The sequence below is a fragment of the Phocoena phocoena genome, chromosome 11, assembly GCF_963924675.1.
Source record: "Phocoena phocoena chromosome 11, mPhoPho1.1, whole genome shotgun sequence".
NCBI classification, from domain to species: Eukaryota; Metazoa; Chordata; class Mammalia; order Artiodactyla; family Phocoenidae; genus Phocoena; species Phocoena phocoena.
In genome coordinates this window covers 62,690,213-62,716,130 of record NC_089229.1, presented here as the reverse complement: position 1 = coordinate 62,716,130, position 25,918 = coordinate 62,690,213, and the positions used below count along the sequence as shown (strand labels likewise).

General features: G+C 38.6%; 1 protein-coding gene across 13 annotated transcripts in view; it reads left to right on the top strand.

Moving 5' to 3' along the window:
• The first annotated feature begins 2,677 nt into the window (after positions 1–2,677).
• LARP4 (La ribonucleoprotein 4) overlaps positions 2,678–25,918 on the top strand; it is a 64,263-nt gene continuing 41,022 nt past the window's right edge. For 6 of the 13 annotated variants that reach the window (XM_065888346.1, XM_065888350.1, XM_065888349.1 and 3 more), the window contains exons 1-3: positions 19,536–19,677; positions 20,297–20,449; positions 23,174–23,249. In XM_065888346.1, coding sequence (XP_065744418.1) covers positions 20,320–20,449; positions 23,174–23,249 — 206 coding nt within the window. In that variant the 5' untranslated portion in view covers positions 19,536–19,677; positions 20,297–20,319. Of the gene's footprint in view, positions 2,806–16,605; positions 16,615–19,529; positions 19,682–20,258; positions 20,450–23,173; positions 23,250–25,918 lie in introns of those variants that run through there. The other 7 variants (XM_065888348.1, XM_065888345.1, XM_065888341.1 and 4 more) reach the window with 6 other exon arrangements.

Here is a 25,918-nt window from a genome sequence, read left to right as displayed (position 1 = left end):
AAAATATCACTCCCTCCTTTCCTATAAATCACAATTAAGTCTATTTATTCAAGGAAGTTCATAATGTTTTCTGAAAGGGCCACATTTTTAAAAAACATCTTTATTGGAGTATAATTGCTTTACAATGGTGTGTTAGTTTCTGCCTTACAACAAAATGAATCAGTTATATATATACATATATCCCCATGTCTCTTCCCTCTTGCGTCTCCCTCCCTCCCACTCTCCCACTCCCACCCCTCCAGGTGGTCACAAAGCACTGAGCTGATCTCCCTGTGCTATGCGGCTGCTTCCCACTAGCTATCTACCTTACGTTTGGTAGTGTATATATGTCCATGCCTCTCTCTCGCTTTATCACAGCTTACCCTTCCCCCTCCTCATATCCTCAAGTCCATTCTCTAGTAGGTCTGGGTCTTTATTCCTGTCTTACCCCTAGGCTCTTCATGACATTTTTTTTTCTTAAATTCCATATATATGTGTTAGTATACGGTATTTGTCTCTCTCTTTCTGACTTACTTCACTCTGTATGACAGACTCTAGGTCTATCCACCTCATTACAAATAGTTCAATTTCGTTTCTTTTTATGGCTGAGTAATATTCCATTGTATATATGTGCCACATCTTCTTTATCCATCAATCTGATGATGGACACTTAGGTTGTTTCCATCTCCGGGCTATTGTAAATAGAGCTGCAATGAACATTTTGGTACATGACTCGTTTTGAATTATGGGATTGCTGGGTCATATGGTAGTTCTATTTGTAGTTTTTTAAGGAATCTCCATACTGTTCTCCGCAGTGGCTGTATCAATTTACATTCCCACCAACAGCTACATGTACCTGTCCAGTATTCCCAGCACCACTTATTGAAGAGGCTGTCCTTTCTCCACTGTACATTCCTGTGAAAGGGCTACATTTAAGGAGAATTATTTATTTATATAAATGTGAGGTTTCATTAAAATATCTATCATTACCCAGCATTTCTCAACATAATCAATTAATCTATTAATTACTTTGTTGATAATAATACTATATTGTGAGATCCTTAAATAACTGTTCATTTCTCTTGATTTCTTTATATTGCTTACCCTAGTGGGCATTCACAAAGCAGCCTACATACTTGTCAACAAAACTAATTTAGTATTATTGTGCTCTCTCTCTCTCCTTCATATTTTTTTATGCAGCATGGAATTCATCAGCAACTGGAAATGAAGGCTTTTTAAAGCAAATTTTAAAATCTCTTCAATCTGACAAGCATTTGTTGAGATACTACTATGTGGCTACCATTATACTAGACTGAAAAATATATGATAGGGACCTGTGAAGAAAATAAAAAACAACAACAAAAAAATTAAGATAGAATATAATATTCAAGTGCTAACAAGGGACATGAAGAAGAGACCTGTGAGGAGCAGAGTCTTTGGGAGAATCTTATGGAGAGAGAAGATTGACTGACAAATGAAGGCATTTCAGATAGGCTTTTCAATGAGCCATGGCTTTGGAGGTGAGTGCAGAGTTTGTTATTTCAGGGAAAAAGTAAGGAGACTGGTTTAATTGAGATGAGGTAATGTTGAGTTTACTGCAGATCAGAGTAGGAGAGTATGGGACAGAAATATCAGCAATTCGAAGGGGAAATTAATTTGGTATCTAAATGAAAAATGAAGGGATTCATTTGAGGTTAAGGGAGATTACATAGTATCAGAATGGTAAGGTCTTGAAAGCAAATAATAACAGTTTGGTAAAAATGAAACTTTCAATTTAGGAAGATTTTTTGAAATAATAGAATAGAAAAAATCCATTGGAGAAGATCAAGACATGACTGTTTCAAACGATGAGTGTCAGAGCTAGGATATAGAAGTGGGACTGATAAGGGAGGGACAAATCCTAGTAAGTGTTGCTAAAGATAATAAGGATTTTGGATCATCTAACAGAAAATTATAAAGATAATTAAAAAAATTTTTGTGTGTATTTCATTTGAATTAATGGCAGAACATCAATGAAGAGGCTATCCAGGCTAAGTACTACCAAATAGGATTATATTGAGCAGAGATGTGGGTACCTAATTCAAGGGAACTTGGGGCAAAGTGTGTTCTAGAGAGCTCCTTCAACTGTAAAATAGGAATAATAGTATTATTGCGTTGGATTGTTTAGATTAATTCACGTAAAATACTTAGAATAGTGCCAGGCATGTAGTAGGCCTTTAATGTACAGCAGTTGCTGTTAATATGTTTACTATTACTGCTGCTTTTTTCCCTTCTCTACTTTTTCCCTGAGAGCCGCCGCCTTTTCGGCAGGGCTGGTTGTTTTTCAGTACATTTTGCACAAGCTCGGCTTTTTATCAGATCTAGGTCTTGGGCCACGAGAACTGCGGAGTTATTATGGCCATGGTAACTATCCGTTTCGCCAGGGATAAAATGCGCCTGTAAAATTTTTACATACTCCCGTGGCACAGAATGGTGCCTTCCTCTGATCGCTTCCCCCGCCCACCCCCCCCCCCGGCCACATGATAGTACAGTCCATACTGCGGCTGCAAAAGGTAGCGCAAAAGTTGAGCGCGCCGAGGATTTTCTTTTCTCCCGGAAGCAATTGTTCTCTAGAGCCGGAAACAGTTGCTGTTTCAAGGGAGGAGGGACTGGGCGGGTCAGGCCGCAGCGGCTGACGGCGGGGGAGGAGCCGGGTCCGCTGCCGGGTGGAGGGGCCAGGCGAGTGTCCTTATCCTAGCTATTGGGCTCCGGCCTGTAAGCCAGTTGGAGTCGCGTCGGCGAGAACGATTGGGCCGAGCGGAGAAAGTCATGTTGCTCTTCGTGGAGGTGAGTGGACTTGGGATTCTCGTCCTGCTCTGAGGAGAGCAGGAGTGTGAAGGCGCCGGCCGGTTCCAGCGCCATGTGACTTTCCAGGCCGTACACGGCGCGGAACCGGCAGATAGGCTGACACAGCACCTGGGCCGTGCAGGCCCGCGGCTCCGCTTTGCGCGCTCGCAGCACTTTAGGAGGCTGTGAGAGGCGAGCGCCGTGGCGGGGGAGAACCGAAGGTGGAGTATCGAGGCTTCTCTGGTGCGGCGTGAGGATCGGAGGAAGGGGAAAGCGTCCCATATGGACCTTCTAGAGGAGGCGAGCGAGGGGGGGGAGGGGGGCGGGGAGGGCGGAGTCTGCGGAGAAAAGGGTAATCAGGTGGGCGCGTTCCGGGGTGAACCGAGGCCTCGCGCGGCCCTCTGGGAGCAGGCGAGCAACATGTGGGGCTGCGGAGGCAGGAAGGTGAAATTCGGTAGAAGTGTTTGGGAAAGAAAGTTGAAAGCTTCTGTTTAGCAACCCCCACCAAATTTTGTTTGGTCCCCGTCCCTAGATCTCTGGAACGTTCTGTGGGTGGCAGGCGAGTTACTGTGAACGGAGGAGAAGCCAGTAGGATTTGGCTATATAAAGTTAACTCAGGCAGCCGCTCCGTGGTGAGGGGCTGATTTTATGAACGGATAAGAGCCCTTTACAAGGAAAATTTCAAGAACGAGCGAAACCTAGTTCGGGGAAAGCCGGTTGTTTGGTTTTTTTTTAATTGTTATTTTAACAATAGAAATACTTTTATTACTTTAACTGGAACATCTGCTGTTGGCCTATTTTAGCTTTAAAACGTAGTGGTTTTGCGAGGTTCAGTTTCTCTTATTTCTGTCTTTCTCTTGTGTGCAGTGAGCATCAGCTGACTGCCTGGCTAATGCTTTGAGTAGATTCCAGATCATATTGTTCTTGCATTGTGAAAACGTCAAACCAGCAAAGCTGCAACTTCGCAGCTTGGCACTTGTTAACTATGCCCACAAAAAGAATCTTTTCAATGAGGGAAGGAATTTACAGGTTGTATAATGGATCGGGAGCCAGTCTATGGCGGGTTTTTTTCAGACGGACGTGGTGGTGGGGGAAATCTTAATCTATAGTATTCCGGCATAAAGTAGACACATGCTTCTGCCTTTTTTTTTTAATCTAACCGACAATATGTAGCGATAAATTTGATATCTTTATATTGGGTTTTAAAGAAACAGCTACCTTATAGAGTATTCCAACCTTGGTAGTAAAGATTCCAAGTAAATCATGAAGAGATTTAAAATTATTGAATCCATTCTGTTGATCGTTTTTTATCCTCGTTGTTTTCCTTAGGCAGAATAAGAAATCATATCTGATTTCAAGCAGTGCCAGTTTGTGTTAGGAATGTTATGCCAAGCAAATGCTGCAGGTTTTAAGTGTGTATGTGTTTTGCCGGGCAAAGGACTGTGAAGCTGTAGTTGTATAAACATGAATTCCAGAATAAACTTTTGAGGTCCAAATTGATTGCTTTGGCTTTGTTAAAATGTGAACTTTAATAATAACTCCATTTATTGACCGTTTAAGCTAGATCCTCTCGTTTCTAAAACAACCTTGCAGTGTTCTATAGATGAGAAAACTGAGGTGGAGAGTTTAACTTAGTAAGACTAAAGTAGTGGAACTGGGATTTAGATACAGGTCATTCTGAAGCCAAATCATAGCTCTCACTAAAATGTTACATATAGTTAATATTTTCATTTTCTTTGTAAATCAGTATGTGGTTTTTAATTTTTCACATATAATGAGTTTTACTGAAAATTAACAATGGCATTAAATATTTGGGTCTAATTATATGGTATTAAAATCAATAAAATATAACATACTGGTCTTTCGGCATTTTGTTAAATAATATTCAATCCTTGTAACCTCATGATGTAGGAATTATTCTAAATGAGGGAACCAAAGTTCAGAAGTTTGATGTCTAAGGTCATTCAGGTGTAAATAATGTGGGGACTAAAGTCTGAAGTCTGGCTTCTAGAACATAAGTCACAGACTCCAAAACTTATTTTTGCACTTATTTTCCAATAAGCCAGGGGTTCTTAATCTGGGTCCCTAGATGGAATTGAGGAAGTCTGTGAACTTGGTTGAGGAAAAAAAAATTTGCCTGTTTATTTTCACTAGCTTCTAATTGAAATCTAGAATTGAAGAGAATTAAAAATTCTTGACATTTCAATGGATGCAACAAGAGAAGTGTTTTCATATCATATTACAGTTTTTGCAGTTATCTTGAAATGTTTACGCGCATTCCTCCTTATTATATGTTAAAAAGTCTTGTTTAATGCACTTGTAAAGAAACATTTATTACTAAATTAGAAATTTTAAAATACTTTCATAACTATACTATAATTGATTTTTTGTAGTCCTGTGTATTTCATATACTTAAAAGCATTCTGAGAAGAGATTCATAGGTTAATTGGACTACTGAAGAGGTCCATGGCATGAGGGAGGTTAATAACCACTTTACTACCAACTAAGTTGCTTTGGTAGGACTTCTCTAATCTGGGATTGATGAGTCCTCTGCAGCTGTGTTCAAAATCTTTTATTTGTGTGCATTTTTCTGGAGAGACCCCAGCTTAACTAGTTTATAACTGGAATCAGTGGGATAGGTAATAGTAATGATAATAATATAATAATAGTTGTGTTCTCATGAATTGTGCTCACTATTGATATGTCAGGCCTGTTAAGTCTTTTTGCATGTATACATTTATATACATCAACTCAAACCTATCTATGAGGTAAGTAGGATTATTATCGCCATTTTAGAGATAAAGAAACTAAGGCACAGAAAATTTAAGAAACTTGCCCAAGATCATACAGCTAGTGAATATTGAAGGTGGAATTAGAACTCTAAATTGCAGTATACTGCAATAGAAATCAATAGGCAGACTAGGAATCCTATTTTAGGTAATGCTTAGATGTAACTTTTTTAAAACTTGGTCTTGCAGACAAAGGGCTATACTGACTTCAGTAGTTTTATTGTCTTTATCTCATCTCTGTTCTGAAGGAGACACATACCGTGTCTGTCTCTCTGGGAAGAGGTAAAAACGTTTGGATAATATACCAAATTGTCAAACATGTTCCAACATAAATTCGGTTACAAAAAATTCTGAAAGTTTGAAACAGCAATTTGCTGTGTTCTTCTGGCTGCTAGAGAGTTATTTAAGTTTTTGAGCGCCAAGGAGGCAGTTTGTAATCTTTTCGTGTTTTTATGGTTTGCCAGTATTTTATTCATTTTTCAGATCATTTTCTCCCTCCAGTATTTCCAGCCAATTATGTCTGCTCTAGTTGTTTGGCAATGTTTTAATTGGATTTCTGTCTCTATTTGAGTTTTTCCCTAAAAATGAATACTTATAACTACTTATTTAGGTAGCAGTGACTTTTATGCACCCTAGGATGCATACTCTCACATAATTTTTAAAATTTATGGTAAAATACACATAACAAAATGTATCATCTTAACCATTTTTAATGTACAGTTCAGTGGTATTAAGTACATTTACATTGTTGTGCAACCATTGCCACCATCCATCTCCAGAAGCTTCATCTTGCAAAACTGAAGCTCTGTACACATTAAACAGTAAATCCCTCTTCCCCCAGATCTTATACAATTTAAAAAGTAATTTATCTGACTTCTAAAGTTTTCTGCTTTTTTAGGTGATAACGTTTTAAATTTTAGGTTAGCTTTAGAATCTGAAGTAAGTGAGATATTTGCCTAGATAATTTTTCATTGATTTTATATTTCAGTAATCATGGGAAGTATTGTGCCTTTTACCTCAAGTATAGTACTCAGTTTTTTCCCATTAGCTTAAATAATCACATATTTATAAAAAATTATTAGATATGACTTAGTTGAAATGACTTTTCAGAAATGACTGAAAAGAAGAAAGTGCCTTAACGAATTGTGAAATTATTGCCAAGAAGAATTATAAATAAGTGAATAGCTGAGTGATTTTTGAACAATTTGATTTTGGAATATTTATTGGAGGTGGATACAGAGTTTTTAAATGGATAAACAGTTTCAAAGAAATATTTTCAAATATAATGGGCTGAAAATGAAGTAGAAATTATTTTTGAAGTGTGAAAAGTGGAATAAAATGCTCAGAAGTGAATATAAAGATGTAAAAGTACTTCATGGTGCTTCAAATTACAGTATGTGAAAAACCAGTAACTAGAAATATTGATATTCAACTATTTTCTATCAATTCAGGCTGTCTGTCAGCTCCATATTACTTCTCAGCTAATGGAAGTGATCTTTAGTACTAGACATGAACATTTGAAATCTGTAATTTTGAGCTTAAAAAAAGATTTTTTTTTTAAGAGCTTAAAAAAAGATTTAGACCCTGTAGGTAGAGATGGGGTCCGTGTCTGTATTGCAGAGGAGTGGAAAGTAGAGGAAGTTAGGAAACGAATGCAGCTATCATTGTGAAGTCTTAAAAAATTTTTTTTAAACTTCCACTTCGAATATCCTTAAGTGAAAATGGAAAGTGACTCTTTAGCTCTGATAGTGCTTGTAGGATTTTAATTTATTGTTCCTATAGTCTGTGTTTTGCTTAAGTTGTGTTTTCTTTAAAGTTCAATTCTTGAGGGAGGTTTCCAGTCTTGAAAACATTGTAAACTTTTGTGTTTTGCGCTATGATTTTCTGTAAGGGTTTTGGAATCCTGGGTTCAAATGTTAGCTATGACCTGAGGCAAGTGATAACTTTTTTTGATCCTCAGCTTCTTATCTGTAATTTGAGAATGATTCTTCTGACAGTTTAGGTTGTGTTCATGGTGGGTTTTTTTGTTTTCTTTTTTGTTTTGTTTGGCTGTGTTGGGTCTTTGTTGCTGCATGCGGGCTTTCTCTAGTGGCGGCCAGCCAGGGCTACTCTTCGTTGCAGTGCGCAGGCTTCTCATTGCGGTGGCTCCTCTAGTTGTGGAGCACAGGCTCTAGGTGCGTGGGCTTCAGTAGTTGTGGCTCATGGGGCTCTGGAGCACAGGCTTGGTAGTTGCGGCGCACGGGCTTAGTTGCTCCGCGGCATGTGGGATCTTCCCGGGCTAGGGATTGAACCCGTGTCCCCTGCATTGGCAGGCAGATTCTCAACCACTGCACCACCAGGGAAGGAAGCCCTGTGTTCATGGTGCTTATGTATTAAGCCTTGTTTGTAATACAGTCTAGGTAAAGGCTTGACAGACACTATCATGTGATCATCACAGCAAGTATTTCTGGGAAATTTATTAAAACTACATGATAGTAGCACTATTAATTGCGAAGGCTACTGTGAGGTAGCACTGATTTAAGAGACGTATAACTTTGAGTTTGAATCCCAGCATCGTTATTGTTTTGCTGTAAGCCAAACAGGTTAATTACCTTACTTTAAATTTTTTTATAGTTTGAGTATATTATCAGTTGGGCAAATAAAACTTTTAAAATGAGAATGAAGCTTGCGGACTGTTAAAATTTAGACTCATTTATATGCAAGATTTAAAGAAATACAAATGATAAAGTGCAAATCGGCACTTTATATTTGCTCTTGTGGAAAAAATATTTTTTCTAATGTATAAATGTAAGTAAATGTAAGGAAAAGAAACTTGAATATCACATACTCATGTTTCCTCTCATCTGTTGCCTTGTCTGGACATTTGAACCAATCTTTAGTTCAGAAAATATCTCTGTATTTATAAACGACTGGCTCTAAATTAAAGACAGAGGAGTACTTTAGATGAATATTACTAGGAGTATGGTATGAACATAGGCATAGAGCCAAGGATGAGGAATTAAGTTTTGTTTGATTTATATATTATTGAGGGAAGAGAAAAGCATTTTCTCTGTCAGGGCAGAAAAGTCAGGAGTAATCCAGGGTTTGTATAGTACATAGTTGGCCAGTATTTCATACCACTAGGTAGTGCAAACTACAAAATGGGTAGAGTGACCATACCTCCCATTTTGTCCTGGACAGTCATAGTGTACACCTGTTTTCTGGAACAGATGTCGCACCCCATTTTATTCTCAAAATGTCCTGGTTTGTATGATAATTTTTCAGAGGAGATCGGAGATTTACTGTGTGCTTTTTGGCTGGTTGTTGTTTTTCCATATCATTAACAAGGGAAGATAGTGTACTAAATTGGTACTAAAGTATTTGTTGTTGAATTGGCTATGGGAAATGTAAATTTATAGGATTTACAAAAATTTGCAGTTGAGCAAGCCAAGGGAAATAGGGTTATTCTATCGTTTTGAGTTGGAGGAAGGAAAAAAATAGGAGGGCAGTGATTGAGTAATAATAAAATACATTTATATGAAAGGTTGCATAAAAGAATGGTTAAGAACATAGACTCTGGGGCCAGGCTGCCTGCTCAGGTTAGGCAACTTTCTAGTTGTATGACCTTGGGCAAGTTGTTTAACTTGTGTTTCTCAGTTTCCTTATCTGTAAATTGAGGATAATACTAATATATGAGATATTATAATTATTATCTATCTCACAGGGTTGTTAAGAGGATTGACAGTCGATGTAAAGCACTTAGTGTCTGGTACATAATAAACATAAGTGAGTTGCTGCTTTCACATATACTTATGAAATATCTCATTTCAGTTTTCGTAACAAACGGTTTGCTGACTTGGCTATACACACTAGGAATTAAAAGGTGCCCTTTATGAAAAGGATTATTTTGATATTTAGTACTGATATTTGAGGTTTGAGGTTTTTTGAGTTCATTTGTATAGTTAGCTATTGGCTTTATCAGATGACCAATTTGAAGTAAAATGACTTGGTATTTTGAGGACTATTTAAATGCTAAATATCTATTAATTGGGTTCTTAGTCTTTAACAGTAAGGTGATTATGAATCTCATATGAAGAACTTTTTAGGAAGAAGTCTAATTTTGATTATATCTTCAGATCAATCCATGATTCCCCCAGAGGTGGTTGGTTGTTTTTTTTTTTTTTGACCGCATTGGGTCTTCGTTGCGTTCGGGCTTTCTCTAGTTGCAGCGAGTGGGGGCTTCTCTTCATTGCAGTGCTCAGGCTTCTCATTGCGGTGGCTTCTCCTTGCGGAGCACGGGCTCTAGGCGCACAGGCTTCATTAGTTGTGGTGCACGGGCTTAGTTGCTCCACAGCATGTGGTATCTTCCGGGACCAGGACTCGAACCCGTGTCCCCTGTATAGGTAGGTGGATTCTTAACTACTGTGCCACCAGGGAAGCCCTCCCCCAGAGTTTTAAGCACTCATCATCTGTCATATGACTGAGGAAGTGGGAATTTGGGGAACTTGTCTTTCCCTCTGATATTAGAGGATCAGCAGTAATAGTTTTATTGATGAATAAACTGAAGATTTCCTTCCAGGTGTGGAGTAAGTGAATCCTGATTTTTGACAATTGGGCAAATGACTTAGGTTGGTCCAGTTACCTTGCTATTCAAAGTGTGAGCCTCAGTAACTTCTTTACCCAGGGCTTGTTAGAATACAAACTCTCTAGCCCTATCCCTGAACTGCTGAATCAGAATCTGCATTTTATCAAGATCCCTAGATGATTCTTATGCACAGTAAAGTTTAAGAAACTCTCATATAGCATGTAAATTTTATTATTGGTCTCCTGTGTGCTAGTTACTGTTCAAGGTGCTAGAGAAGAGTAAACCATAGACAAGGTCACTGCCATTGTGGAGCTTGCGGACAAAATAATTCAAGTTAGGGTAAGTGCTTTGTAATAGGGGGTAAATTTTATTGCATAAATTACCATGGATCTTACCTTTTTAAAAAAAATTTTTTTTTAATAGCTGAAAATTAGCTGTACCATGGCCCTAAGATAGAAATCATTGCAGAGCTGAATTGACTTCTGCCCTGGGTACTCTAGTTCTTATCTGGTGTCTATTTTCTATATCCATTTCTTCTGTATTGTTAGACACTCTAGGTGGAACTGGGGCCAGGGACTGTTTTACAGACTTGGTGAGGAGATTTGTAATATTCCTTAAATAGTATGTAACTCTGAGGCAACTGTAGTATAGTGGCAGACTCTGCAGAGTGCCTAGGTTCAAATTCTGGCTCTGTCTTTATTAGCTGTGCAGCCTTGGGCAGATTACCTTTAGGTAATGTAAGGTTTTCCTTATCTACAAAATGTAGATGATAGAATTTAAATGTAGTTGTTATGAAGATGAATTAAGTGTTCCATAAATGTTAGTTATCCTTCTTTGTCAGAATGGGTGAAAAATTCCCATTTTTCATTTTTACTTTCTATAAAATGCCCCTAAGCATCTTCTGGTAGGACTCTGAAGTTTCATGATGGATGAAATGACAGGTGTTTATTTTTTTTGGGGGGTGGGGGGCGGCTGTACCTTGCAGCTTGTGGGATCTTAGTTCCCTGATCAGGGATTGAACCTGTGCCCCTTGCAGTGGAATTGCGGAGTCATAACCGCTGGACCGCCAGGGAATTCCACCCCACTTTTTTTAAAAAGTACTTGTGGTGTTGTCCTCTCAGTATTGGAGATGTAAAAATTAAACCTGGATGATTGATCTGCATGAGGCAAATAAGTTTAATCAATTTCTATACTTTATTTCTGTTTTTCAGCATTTGTAGGGTTAAGTGGCATGGGATTTCTGTTTCTGATAGTAAATAGGTAAGTAAAACAGTTATATATGACCAAAGAGATGGTTTTGCCATATTTATGGTGACTTTTTCCTAACTCTTGGTTCTGTTACCTTAAAACTGCTCTTTTATGACTAGAAGATATCATTTTGCCAAGAAATTTATGTTTCTGTTTTTTCCTTTCATTTGTATCTTTCCCCAGATAGGAACTGGCATAAAATGGGTCAATCATAAGGACTGCTTTTGGCTTATTCGATAATGGCATATATTGCTTAGAGATAGAGGTGTTGATCTGTTAGTTTTATGGACTGACAATTTGAATTTTTTTGTGGTGATTTGAGAGTATCTTTGTGCTTACATACTGCATATGTGTATGTTGGCAGATAGTTTCAGCATGCACTTGGACAATTTATATCCTTTAATAGATGTTTTATATAACTGTAGCCTCAAGGGCTTACTTCTAGTTCTGTGGGAGAGATAAGGATTTTTTTTTTAATGAGATAAGGATTTTTATGGGCTTCTTTATTAAACTTAGTCAAAAGATGAGTCAAACATGGTTATCTAGAATTTAAATGAAAAATTAAGTCTTTGTTCTCATTAAACTGACTTGTCAGATTCATTATTGTGTCATTTTAAAGATTGTTATATGAAAACATCAACGTTTTAAATTTTTTTTCAATTAAAAAATTTATTTATTTTGGCTGTGCCGGGTCTTTGTTGCAGCACTCAGGATCTTTAGTTGTGGCATGTGTGCAGGACCTAGTTCCCTGACCAGGGATCAAACCCAGGCCTCCTGCATTGGGAGCTCGGAGTCTTACCCACTGGACTACCAGGAAGTCCCCACATCAAGTTTTTTTGATGGACATTTTCAGTTTCCAAATTTTCTTTATATTGAGTAATTCTATAAAGGACATTCTTATGTATAAAGCTGTTAGGCTAATATTCTCTGTGGTAGCTCAAATAGTGAATGTTTTAAAAGTTTTTCACATCAATATTGACATATTGCTTTACAAAGGTGTTATGACCTTATTTATTTATTTGTTTATTTATTTGCTGTGCCATGCGGCAAGCAGATCTTAGTTCCCAGACCAGGGATCAAACCTATGCCCCCTCAGTGGAAGCATGGAGTCCTAACTGCTGGACCACCAGGGAATTCCCTCTCCACTTTTTTCTGTGCTTGTGCATTATTTCACACACTTGAATCATTTCCATAAGATAGCAACTTGCTTTACTGTTTTTCCAAGTGTCTTCAAAATGTGAACATTTTCCATGTCTTCTATATTTTTTCCTCCATTTTTAAAATCTTTATTTTGAAATAATTATAGATTCACAAGAAGTTGTCCCCAGAATGTACAGGGTGGTACCGTGTACTTTTTGCCCAGGTCCCTCCAGTAGTAACACCTTGCTTAACGATAGTATGTTGTAAAGACAAGCAAATTTACGTTGATACAGTCCGCAGAACTTATTCAGGTCTCATCAGTTTTATATACAATCTGGTTTTAAGGCTCTAGGATATTCTGTATGTGGCTGGACTACAGTTACTGAACAAATTCTCACTCTCTTGTTGGTGTCTTGTTCTATTCGGGCTGCTATAACAATATCACAGATTAGGTAGCTTATGAACAACAGAAATTTATTTCTGGGAAGTCCAGGATCACGGTGCCAACAGATTTGGTATTTCGTGAGGGTTTTCTGGTTCATAGATAGTGCCTTTTCACTGTGTCCTCGGTGGAAGGGACTAGGGAGGTCTGTGGACTCTCTTTTAGAAGAGCACTAATCTCATTCATTTTCAAGACTTAAGCAACTCCCAAAGGCCCCACCTCCCAGTACTATGACATTGGGCATTAGGATTTCAATATATGAAGTTGGGAGTTACACAGATGTTCAGACCATAGCAGTTGAATGTTTCTAACTTTTCACTATTATAAAATTGTGATGAACATCTTTGTATTTATATTTTTGTATATCTTTCTTTTGAGCAAATCTGACAAGTAGAATTTCTGGACCAAAGAATATATAATTTTAAGGCTTTTGATAAACATTGCCAACTCTTAGCAAAATTATATGAATTACAGCAGTGAGTTGTTTCTTTTTATTCTTGTCAAAATGGCACTAAGTAGTTCAATAGGCAAAATTGACATTTAAAAAATTTTTTAAAATTTATTTTTGGCTGCATTGGGTCTTAGTTGCAATGCACAGGCTTCTCTCCAGTTGTGGCGCGTGGGCTCAGTAGTTGCGGTGTGTGGGCTCTCTAGTTGTGGTACTTAGTTGTCCTGCAGCACGTGGGATCTTAGTTCCCCGACCAGGGATCAAACCAGTGTCCCTTGCATTGGAAGGCGGGTTCTTAACCACTGGACCACGAGGGAAGTCCCGGTAAAATTGACTTTTTTTGGCTGGGGGGTGGGGGGCCATGCTGCGCAGCATGCGAGATCTTAGTTCCATGACCAGGATTGAACTCGTGCCTCCTGCAGTAGAAGTGTGGAGTCCTAACCACTGGACACCAGGAAATTCCCTAAAATTGACATTTTGCAATTAATTATTCCTGCTTGTTTTTGTACCTTTTCCCTGTTTGGTAGATCTCTTACTAGTTTGCAGTTCTATTGTTTTATTTTCTTTTTTTTGCCTGCATTGTGTCTTTGCTGCTGTGGGCGGGCTTGCTCCAGTCGGCGAAATGGCTACTCTTCATTGTGGTCTGCGGGCCTCTCACTGCAGTGGCTTCTCGTTGTGGACCACGGACTCTGGATGCATGGGCTTCAGTAGTTGCAGCACATGGGCTCAGTAGTTGTGGCACACAGGCCCTAGAGTGTGTGGGCTTCAGTAGTTGTGGGGGTGTGTGGCCTCATTACTTGCGGCGCACAGGCGCTAGGGTGCGTGGACTTCAGTAGTCGTGGCTCGCGGGCTCTAGAGCGCCGGCTCAGTAGTTGTGGCGCATGGGCTTAGTTGCTCCGCGGTATGTGGGATCTTCCTGGACCAGGGTTCAAACCCGTGTCCCCTGCATTGACAGGCGGATTCTTAACCACTGCACCACCAGGGAAGTCCCCAGTTCTATTGTTAATAGTAACCTTCCAAACCTTTTCTGTTTTTACATACCAATTTGTTTGTACAATGATTTTATGTTTGTTAATATGAATAAAAACCAAAATGCTTATTGTTTTGCAACTTGAATTTTTTCACTGAATAATATACCTTGGAGTACTTTCCACATTAGTGTATGTAGGCCTTTTTTTTTTAACTTTTATAGTATTCTATGTTATGAAATATACTACATTTTATTTAACCATTTGTCTATAGATGGATATTTAGGTTATTTTCAGTCTTTCACTAATGGGGTCAGGGCTGCAATATACATTCTTGTATACGTCTTCTTCTGTACATTAATGGCTTTTAGAGTGTATACGCTTAACTAGTCTGGAGAAAAATATAAACATGCCCAGGAGTACTGCTCGTCTATATGCCATAGACCTCACACTTTGATTATTCTTGGCACCATTAGCAAGGGAGACATCAGATTTATGGGTAGTATGCTGCTGAAAGGCATCTAGTTAATTATTTTGAGTCATTATTAAATGCTCAGTGAAATAGTACATCCCGTCAGTAAGTAAAAGTTAAGTTTTTTTAATCATAATTCCCCAATATTGGGTATTTATTTATAAATTAAGTATACGTGGCATAATATATCTTGTATGTTAAATATTAGCCTTAATCTCTTTATCATATTTGGGACCTCCCAATTCTTCAGTAGCTTTCTACATTTGCAGAAATGCCCATATTATGAGTTAGGCCTCTCCAGTGAACGTACTACTCAAAACGCAAATTCCCAGATTCCCTTGTATCTGGATGGATGCAGGCATGTTACTAAGAGCCACTAGTCAGACCACACCTACAGATGTCTTCTATTTGAAAATATACAATGTAGGGACATGAGGGTTCTATTCATAACTTCCATTTTATAGACAGAAGTGGCAATAGAGGTGGTCAGCTTAAAGTGGAGTTAATACAAGGTTGAGTTAGTTCCTAATGGAGAAGTGACATTGGTGCTGGTAATAATAAAAGTTGTAATGGATTTGAGTTTTGGCATTTACTGCTTGCTGGTGGCAGGGTTAGTGATTTCCTCATCAGGGCACTTCTGTAACTTTTTTTTTTTTTTTTTTTTTTAAAGAAGATGTTGGGGGTAGGAGTTTATTTATTAATTTATTTTTGCTGTGCTGGGTTTTCGTTTCTGTGTGAGGTCTTTCTCTAGTTGTGGCAAGTGGGGGCCACTCTTCATTGCGGTGTGTGGGCCTCTCACTATTGCGGCCTCTCTTGTTGCAGAGCACAGGCTCCAGACGTGCAGGCTCAGTAGTTGTGGTTCACGGGCCTAGTTGCTCCGCGGCATGTGGGATCCTCCCAGACCAGGGCTCGAACCCGTGTCCTCTGCATTAGCAGGCAGATTCTCAACCACTGTGCCACCAGGGAAGCCTGACACTATCTTTTAATAAATTACCTTTCTGTTTAATTTAGCCAGAGTGGATTCTGAATTCTAACTGATAAGCATGCACTGTTCACATGTCTACATAGGGGCAAATGTAAAGTTTACTTGCATTCTAAAATTGCTACATAAGGACTTCCCTGGTGGTCCAGTGGTTAAGGCTCCGCTCTCCAATGCAGGGGGCCCAGGTTTGATCCCTGGTCAGGGAACTAGATCCCACATGCATGCTGCAACTAAGAGTTTGCATGCCGCAACTAAAGTTCGCGCATGCTGCAACTAAAGTTCCTGCATGCTGCGAAGAAGATCCCGTGTGCCACAACTAAGACCCGGTGCAGCCAAATAAATAAATAAATATTTTAAAAAACAAAAGAAAAAGAAAAAACTGGTACCTAGAGGTGTTTTTGATTGTTTGTTTCTTTTGCCACGTCGTGAGGCTTTCAGGATCCCAGTTTCCCGACCAGGGATTGAACCCCTACCCCCTGCAGTGGAAGCGTGGAGACCCAATCACTGGAGCGCCAAGGAATTACATACCTAGAGGTTTTTAAATAATACCTGGGTGCCTGTCCTGGTGGGACTACCTGGTGGTACTATAAGAAAATTGGTTGTTTATTCCCTGAGCTAATTAATGATATGAAGTAGTTGTGAATTAACATCTCTAAGCGAAGATGTTGCTTTGGTTATTCATCTTTGGTGCTACTTTAAAGATGCTTTTGCTCCCTTGCTACGTGTGACATTTTGTTATTGGTTTTGATGTTTATTGTAAAAGCTTTTAGCAGCCCTGAAATCAAAAAGCCAAGAACCACTCCAATGTAAGACTTCCATTTTAAACAGGCACATGAAAACAAGGAAGATTGTATCAACTCTGATTTTCTAGCACATCAGAAGGGTAAATACAGTAGTTAAACATTAGTTGGGTTCTTTTGTTTGTTTTGTTTTGCACCTATGCCTCTACTGTTCCATTCAAATAGACAGTTGAAAGTGTACTGTTGGCCTGGTTTATATTAATAGCTGAAATAGAAGAGGAAGACCCAGTTTCTACCTTTTCTTCATTGAGCCCACTGCCTGGTTGCAAAGAACACTTACTTAAATAAACTATTACAGTGGTAACAAAATAGAAGTATGTACAAATAACAAGAGGGAAAGAGGAAGTAGTGACCAACACACATGAAGTTAGGTGTCCAAGGTGTGTAGAAACTATAAGGAGTTTTGGTAGAATAGGCATTATACATATACACACACACACACACACACACACACACATATATATTTTTAAAACTTGCTTGTTTACTTTTTTTACCTAATGGTTTTATTTATTTATTATTTTGTTTGGCTGTGTTGGGTCTTTGGTGCTGCACGCGGGCTTTCTCTAGTTGTGGTGAACAGGGGCTACTCTTCACTGTGGTGCGCGGGCTTCTCATTGCTGGGGCTTCTCTTGTTGCGGAGCGTGCGGGCTCTAGGCGCGCCGGCTTCAGTAGTTGTGGCTTGAGAGCTCTAGAGCTCAGGCTCAGTAGTTGTGGCTCACAGGCTTAGTTACTCCGCGGCATGTGGGATCTTCCCAGACGAGAGCTTGAACCCATGTCCTCTGCATTGGCAGGTGGATTCTTAACCACTGCACCACCAGGGAAGTCCCATTATATTTTTTAAAATAAGGAAACTGGGGTCAGTGATTGCACAGTTACTGGGTGGAAGAGTAAACTGGATCTTTGTCTGTTATACCATAGTTGCCTCTCAATTGTTGGAATTTCTCTTCAATTTTGCTTTTTTTAAAAAAAAATTATTTATTTATTTTGGGCTGCATTGGGCTTTCGTTGCTGCACGCGGGCTTTCTCTAGTTGCAGTGAGCAGGAGCCACTCTTCGTTGCGGTGTGCGGCCCTCTCACTGCGGTGGCCTCTCCCACTGCGGAGCATGGCCCCTAGGCACCCGTGCGTCAGCAGTTGTGGCTCGCAGGCTCTAGAGCACAGGCTTAGCAGCTGTGGCGCACAGGCTTAGTTGCTCTGCGGCATGTGGGATCCTCCTGGACCAGGGCTCGAACCTGTGTCTTCTGCATTGGCAGGCGGATTCCCAACCACTGCGCCACCAGGGAAGTCCCCAATTTAGCTTTCTTAAGACAGTATTGGTACTTTTAAAGAAATATGAATTTGAGATTTTGGAAAACAACTGGGAAGGTGGTTAATTTTTAAAAATTATGTTTTAAGCAGAGCTTTAAGCTGGTAAGAAAGCAAATGAAATCTTCAGACCAAAAAAATCAGGAAGTACTAATCCTGAGAAAAAAGCAGGTGTTAAACCTAGGTCCTGCCCCTAATGCATCTGTTGATCCTTAGTGGCCCAGAGCTTAGATTTTCATCGCAGTGCTTAAAGACAGGACAAAAGATAAACTAGGGGAAAAAACAGCTTTCTCAGAGAAAAGGAAAACTTGTCAGCTTTAGCCTTGGCTCTGGGTTGGTGGAAGGAGGGATCTTATTCTAACCACAAATCCTCTTTGAAGCGAAGTAGGGCTAAAATTCCCTACTTGTTCTCCAGAAACCCACGTTGAAAATTTTAAGTGATACCAGATTGGTAGTCTTACTGTGCAGTCATCCAGCAGAAAGAAAACAAATCCTCTGGGCTTCCCTGGTGGCACAGTGTTTAGGAATCCGCCTGCCAATGCAGGGAACACGGGTTCGAGCCCTGGTCTGGTAAGATCCCACATACCGCGGAGTGACTATGCCTGTGCGCCACAACTACTGAGCCCGCATGCCACAACTACTGAGCCCGCATGCCTAGAGCCTGTGCTCCACTACAAGAGAAGACACCTCAATGAGAAGCCACCTCAATGAGAAGCCCGCGTGCCGCAACTAGAGAAAGTCTGAAGGCAGCAACAAAGACCCAATGCAGCCAAAAATAAATAAATAAATTAATTAATTAAAAAAAAGAAAATACACTTTCAGGGCAAATGAAATAATGCATTGTAACATAAGGCAGAATGCGGTTTTTGACTTGGGAAAAAATTTCCACTTATGGAATCATTCAGACTCTCTATCACAGCTTAGATGGCAATAAAAATTGTACTGTGGAAAATTGCTGTAGATAACTCAAAAATTTGTTCTAGGTACTCAAACACACACTAACATCAAAGATATATAAATAGATTTAATAAATTTAACAATACTTGCAAGTAGGTTGGGGTAAAGCAGTATTTCTATACTAATAGTATTTTATAAAAATATGTTTTTATTGTATAGGTAGCTAAATTTTACATATAAACATTTCAAGTTCATCTGCTTAAAAAGGTTTATATTTTCAAGTTGAGCCAAAAACTTTAAAATATTGTTTATTTAATATTTATTATTAGATTACATAATATTATTGGGGATTTTCTTCACATTTAAGTAATGGAAAAGTTTTGTCTAAATTTATAATTTTAATGCACTGACTTTTTTTTTTTTTTTTTTTTTTTGCGGTGCGCCAGCCTCTCACTGTTGTGGCCTCTCCCGTTGCGGAGCACAGGCTCCGGATGTACAGGCTCAGCGGCCATGGCTCACGGGCCTAGCCGCTTCACGGCATGTGAGATCTTCCCGGACCAGGGCATGAACCCGTGTCCCCTGCATTGGCAGGCGGACTCTCAACCACTGCGCCACCAGAGAAGCCCTGCTCTGACCTTTAAAATTAACAAATGGATCCTTTTAATATTTAGCAGGTAACATCTAAAGGAACTGGCTTAAATCCTAATGCCAAAGTATGGCAAGAAATACCTCCAGGAAATACTGATGCCACTCCAGTAACTCATGGAACTGAGAGCTCTTGGCATGAAACAGCAGCCACATCAGGGTCTCATCCTGAGGGTAAGTCGTAAATATTTCATCAGATTGAATCACATTTTGGTTAAACATATGGCCAAACCAGTTTATAGAACTTTTAATACATTCTTTGATTATTTGATAAAATATATTTATAAATGTTTAACATGTAATTTGTATACCATTCTTGTTTATTTCCAGTACGAATGGATTGTCACTAATTTCAGACAGTAGCTGTATCTTTGGGTTCAGCATTTAACCCATGTACAATATGGTATTTTTAAATTAGTTTTGATCTACCATCATTGCCAGTGTTACTTACTCACTGATCTTAGGCACATGACTTAACCTCTCCATGCTTGTTGCCTTCATCTGTAAAACATTAACAATAGCAATTAATTTGGCATTGGTTTTTCTGAGAATTAAGTGAATAAAGTACATGGAGCTGTCTTATACATAGATAGTACTATGTAAGTTTAAGCTATTGTTAATCATTTTAGCTTATCCATAATGGTCAAACTTACCTCCTTTGGACTCTTACTTAAAATCTTGTGGATATTTTCCCAATTGCTAGAATTCTTTAAAATCTTGTTGTGCCCAGAGTGCCTAAAGATAGGATTTTAAAGAATTACTATTCACTTCCAGTATGTTTTCTTTAATACAGGTAATAGAGAACTTGCAGATGATATGTGTAAGGAATATGAAGTAATGTATTCATCTTGTGAAACCACAAGAACTACTACAGGCATTGAGGAATCAACTGATGGAATGATTCTGGGACCAGAAGATCTGAGTTACCAAATATATGATGTTTCTGGTAAACTTTATGGTTTTATTGTTAAAATGAGAATGCAGTATGCTAGTCTTTTTCCCCCTCCAGTCTCTTTATTATTGTTCTAGTAAACATGGCATTGATTGGTCTATTTTATTATTTGAAAAGAAGTTTATGTTAATGAAATATTAGGTGACTTTTATAAATACTGTTTTCAAATGGCCAAACATGAACATTGTAATTTAAAAAGAATATTTATTTTAAAGATCTTATTAAAGGAAAGTGTGAAATTAAAGATGAAAGGAGAAAACAGTCAATATAGTTAAAAAAGAGACCTAAATTACAATCTTTCAGAGTCCAAGTTTCTTGATCTATTAGTTGGGATCAACGCAAGTTCTGTCAATTTTCCCATCACTTTTGTCAGTGTGAAATGCATTTATAAATGTGAGGTTGCAGGGATTAATTTTGAGAAAAAGGTTGTATTATATCATAGTTCTACTACAGTTCAACTTGTGAGATATGTTTTTTTTCACATTCATTTAATTAGCATGGATTATTAATTGCTTGGACTTAAAATGGATAAAATTTAAAAGAAACTAAAGATAGACTGTAGAACCTGATTACCTAACTTTATTTTTCTAAGTTCTAAAGGGTTTCTTTGGAAAATAAGTGTAATAGGGAGTAGGCATCTCTGTCACTGCTTAGTTCCCTGGCATTAGTCAAGGTATATAAACCTTTGTTCTCAGTTTATTTATTATATATATCTGGATTAGATTTCTAAGGTCGGTCAGCTTGTAAGTTGATATCTGAAGTAGAATGGGGTGATATTTCCATATAATAATTTAAGGTGGTTAGGTTTTGCTCCCTCCTTGTTATAATATACCTATCCTGGCTACTTTGAACTTAGAGTTGGTTTAAGTGAATTGGCAACCAATTGATATTTTTAAAAGTTTGCTGTAATAACACTGAAAGCTTAAATGAAGTTATTATTCATTTAGCCAGCATTTGGGTGAATGAATTTTATATTAGAAGGGTTGCATATACTACATAGAAATAGAATGCTTATTTCATTTTTAATGAAATTAATATAATATCTAATATTTTGAATCTTGAGTAGTAAGACAAAGTGGTAAAATCATGCACAAAATTTATCTTTACAGGAAAATATAGTGCTCTAAAATTAAGCAATGAAAAGAGTATTAAGAGATAGAAGTGGGTTTTTTTTTAATTGAAGTATAGTTGATTTACAATGTGTTAATTTCTGCTGTACAGCAAAGGGATTCAATAATACACACACACACACACACACACACACACACATACACATACACACGTTCTTTTTTATATTCTTTTCCATTATGTTTTATCACAGAATGTTGAATATAGTTCCCTGTGCTATACAGTAGGACCTTGTTTATCCATTCTTTATATAATAGTTTGCATCTACTAGCCCCAAACTCCCAGTCCATCCCTCCCCTACCCCACCTTCCCCTTGGCAACAAGAAGTCTGTTAAGAGATAGAAGTTTAAGGAGTGTGACTAACATCAGATTTACTACCGATAGTACAGATGTGGAGCCATATATGTATCCCACTTTGTGTAGTTCCTGTCTTCAAATTTAGATTACTGTTACTTTTGTTTATGTATATAAATTTATTTGTTTTTTTGGCTGCGTTGGGTCTTCGTTGCTGTGTGTGGGCTTTCTCTAGTTGCGGCATGTGGGCTTCTCACTGCGGTGGCTTCTCTTGTTGCGGAGCACAGGTTCTAGGCGCGCAGGCTTCAGTAGTTGTATCTCACGGGCTCAGTAGTTGTGGCTTGAGGGCTCAGTAGTTGTGGCTCACGGGCTCTAAAGTGCAGGCCCAGTAGTTAGTTGTGGTGCACGGGCTTAGTTGCTCCACGGCATGTGGGATCTTCCCGGACCAGGGCTCAAACCCGTGTTCCCTGCATTGGCAGGCAGATTCTTAACCACTGCGCCACCAGGGAAGCCCCTAGATTACTATTACTTTTTTCTTTTTTTTTTTTTTGGTGGTACGCAGGCCTCTCACTGTTGTGGCCTCTCCCGTTGCGGAGCACAGGCTCCAGACGCGCAGGCTCAGCGGCCATGGCTCACGGGCCCATGACCAGGTCACGAACCCGTGTCCCCTGCATTGGCAGGTGGACTCCCAACCGCTGCACCACCAGGGAAGCCCCACTATTACTTTTGTTCTTTGAGTTTTCATTAAAGGAATAAATAGTTATCACATTTTTTTAAGTATTTAGGGTAATGTTTTACAGTATGGTATCTAAGTGCTTTTAGTATTACCGATGATTTGTTAATTACTTGATAAAATATGTAATTTAAAAACTGATATGAGGGCTTCCCTGGTGGCGTAGTGGTTGAGAGTCTGCCTGCCAATGCAGGGGATGCGGGTTCGTGCCCCAGTCCGGGAAGATCCCACATGCCACAGAGCAGCTGGGCCCGTGAGCCATGGCCGCTGAGCCTGCGCGTCGGGAGCCTGTGCTCCGCAACAGGAGAGGCCAGAACAGTGAGGGGCCCGCGTACCACACACACACACAAAAAAAACTGATATGAAATCTGTCTAAAGAAAGAAGAATAGATAGGTTAAAAGGTAGACCTTGTGTGTATCTGAATTCTAAAAAGAATAAAAATACAGTTTTCTGGTGATTTTAATTTGTGCATACTTTGTGGCTTACTCTGAAAACAATATGTAAAGTTTACTACCTATGGTAATTAGGTATTAACATTTCCCCTCTTGTTTTCTACTATCAGGAGAAAGCAACTCAGCAATTTCTACAGAAGAACTAAAAGAGTGTTTGAAGAAACAATTAGAATTCTGTTTCTCACGGTACACTATCATTTTTAAATTGACCTTTCTCCGTTTTGAATTGTTTGATTAGTAGATGTGAAATACCTATGAAATAGAATGGAAAAATGGTTTTAATTTCCTTTGGTGATGTATTTTGGTATCATTCTTCAGTATATTTCTTAACTAGATTTAAAGGTGTGGTCTCCAGTTGATTATGTAAAGGGTCTAGTCCCAGTAGAAAGATAATGAAATTTCTGTTGGATATTTTTCCTATAATCATATTCATTTTTAGCGTTCTCTATGTTTTTAGTAGTTTGCTCTTGTAATCTTTGAGCATAGAGTTATTTTTAATAAGATGTGGATGGGTATAGAATTTATATTACCAGTTTCTTCTATTAAATAAAGAGTTCCTTCAGGCAAACATTTCAAGATACCTTATTTACAGATAAGAATTAAGAATTATGTAGGTATATTTATAGCTTAGATGTATAAACCTTCAGTATGTAGAACTACCCCTTCCAAAATAAACAGAAGTTTGGATATACGTGCAAATGTAATGCCTTCTGTTTTTTGGAGGAGGACCAGTAAACCAATTTTGTAAGCTAGAAACCTGGATTTTATCATAGACTTCTTTATTTCCTTACATATAATACAGTCTTGACTCAGTTTTAATTGATTCTTCATCCTGAATATCTCCCTTTTCTTCTCCACCTTTTTCTTCTTTGCCTTTATAGTCTAGTACAGGCCCTCGTTTTATGAAAACAAGACCCTTCTAGTCAGTTGTGCCTATGATGCAATTCATTTTGTCTCCCATACTTGTCATAGTTATTTTAAAATCTTTGCCTACTAGCTGGATCATTTGTGTGCTTATATTTGAGTTTTTTTTTCTCTTGATTGTCACAATTTCCTGGCTTTTTGCATGTCTTATAAATTTTGATTATAATTTGGATACTACATATGCTGGGCACTACATATAAAAGAAACTAGAAAACTGCAGTGCCATAATTTTTCTCTCTAGACAAGATTTGAGCTTTCTTCTGATAAGCAGAAGCAGATTGATTTCTTCAATCCAGTTAAGGATTGAGCTGAGTCAGGGCTGAGCAGCCACTTTAATTAGACTCGATCGACCTCTGATTTATCTCTGTTCCTTAGGCATGACCTTCTTAGGCTTTTGATTTAGAAGTTGGCAGGTTTCTGTTACCTCAGTCGTGAAACACCAAGGGAAATTTAGTTCTGTTCTTCAGAGGTTTGAGATGAGCTCTTCAGCCTCTTACCCTGTACAGCTTCAAAATCTGGCAAATGTCTTGTCAGGGAGACCTGTCTTAGGTTTGATGCAAGGTTCCTTCTTCTACTGGGGCTTCCACAAGACCACAAAGATTTTACTCTGCTTTTTCAGCCTTCCATCTTTCAGGGTCCCAGCCTTCCATCTTCCTCCTTAGAACTCAGTAAATGTCATATGGAGGAAAATCAGCTGTGTATTGGGGGCTCCTTTAGCTTCCAATTCATAATACCAGTCTTGTGCAACTGCCTAAAATAAAGCTCTACTAGTTTCTTTCTGGTCCAGGACCTGCAGATATCCTTGGAAAAGAAAGACTATCTTTCTGGAATTTCATTTTGTCCTTGTAGCTTCTACAGTTTTTATCTCCAAAAACATGATTTTTTTGTAATCTATCCAAGTTTTTTTAGTTGTTGCAGCACAAGCTCTGGCTTATCATGATCTATCACATCCTACTCAGAACTACGATACAGTTCAAACCAGCCGGGTAATTGCCATTTGTAGCTCAGTAGAATTGCCACTAAGACATATTAGGTATTAGTCATGAACATAATAGGTACTAGTCATAATCCTCGATGTTATATATCTATTAATTTGACTTACTTCTGACAAGGTAGTTTCTTTAAGGGTGTGTCATACTGTTTTATGAGAGACTGGCTGAAAGTCTGAGTTGATTTAGGCTACAGCCTTTTAGTTGTACAATATTATGTTTACTGTTGTCTTATTTTCAAGTTATTAAAGAATATCTGGTTGACGAGTATGTTCCTTTTTTTTTAATAAATAAATTCATTTATTTTATTTTTGGGTCTTCGTTGCAGTGCGCAGGCTTCTCATTGCGGTGGCTTCTATTGTTGCGGAACACAGGCTCTAGGCACCAAGGCTTCAGTAGTTGTGGTACACGGACTCAGTAGTTGTGGTCTGTGGGCTCCAGAGTGCAGGCTCAGTAGTTGTGGCAAACAGGCTTAGTTGCTCTGCAGCATGTGGGGTATTCCCGGATCAGGGCTCGAACCGTGATCCCTGCATTGGCAGGTGGATTCTTAACCACTGCGCCACTAGGGAAGCCCTGTTCTTTGTTTTATGCTGAAGTGAGTTTAACTGTTACTGGTATCCTCTCTATTCTTTTTTCCTCCAAGACAAATAACCACCACTTGTTGACAATTGTAACCTTAAAAAGGTAATTACTACTCTATTTTAGTATAATTTGAATGTAAAGGCATGGACCCTACTCTTTGCCAAGTACTAAGGCTTTGTCATTTTGAATGACAAAGATCCTTTGTGGAACCTGTATTCTGACTGGGGGAGACAAAACAATAAACATAATAAATAAGCAGCTTAGAAGTGTGTTAGGTGATAAGTGCTATGGAAAAAAGTAGAGCGGAGTAAGCAAGGGAAGAGGGGAATCAGGAGTACTTGGGTGGTTTCAGAATAAGGT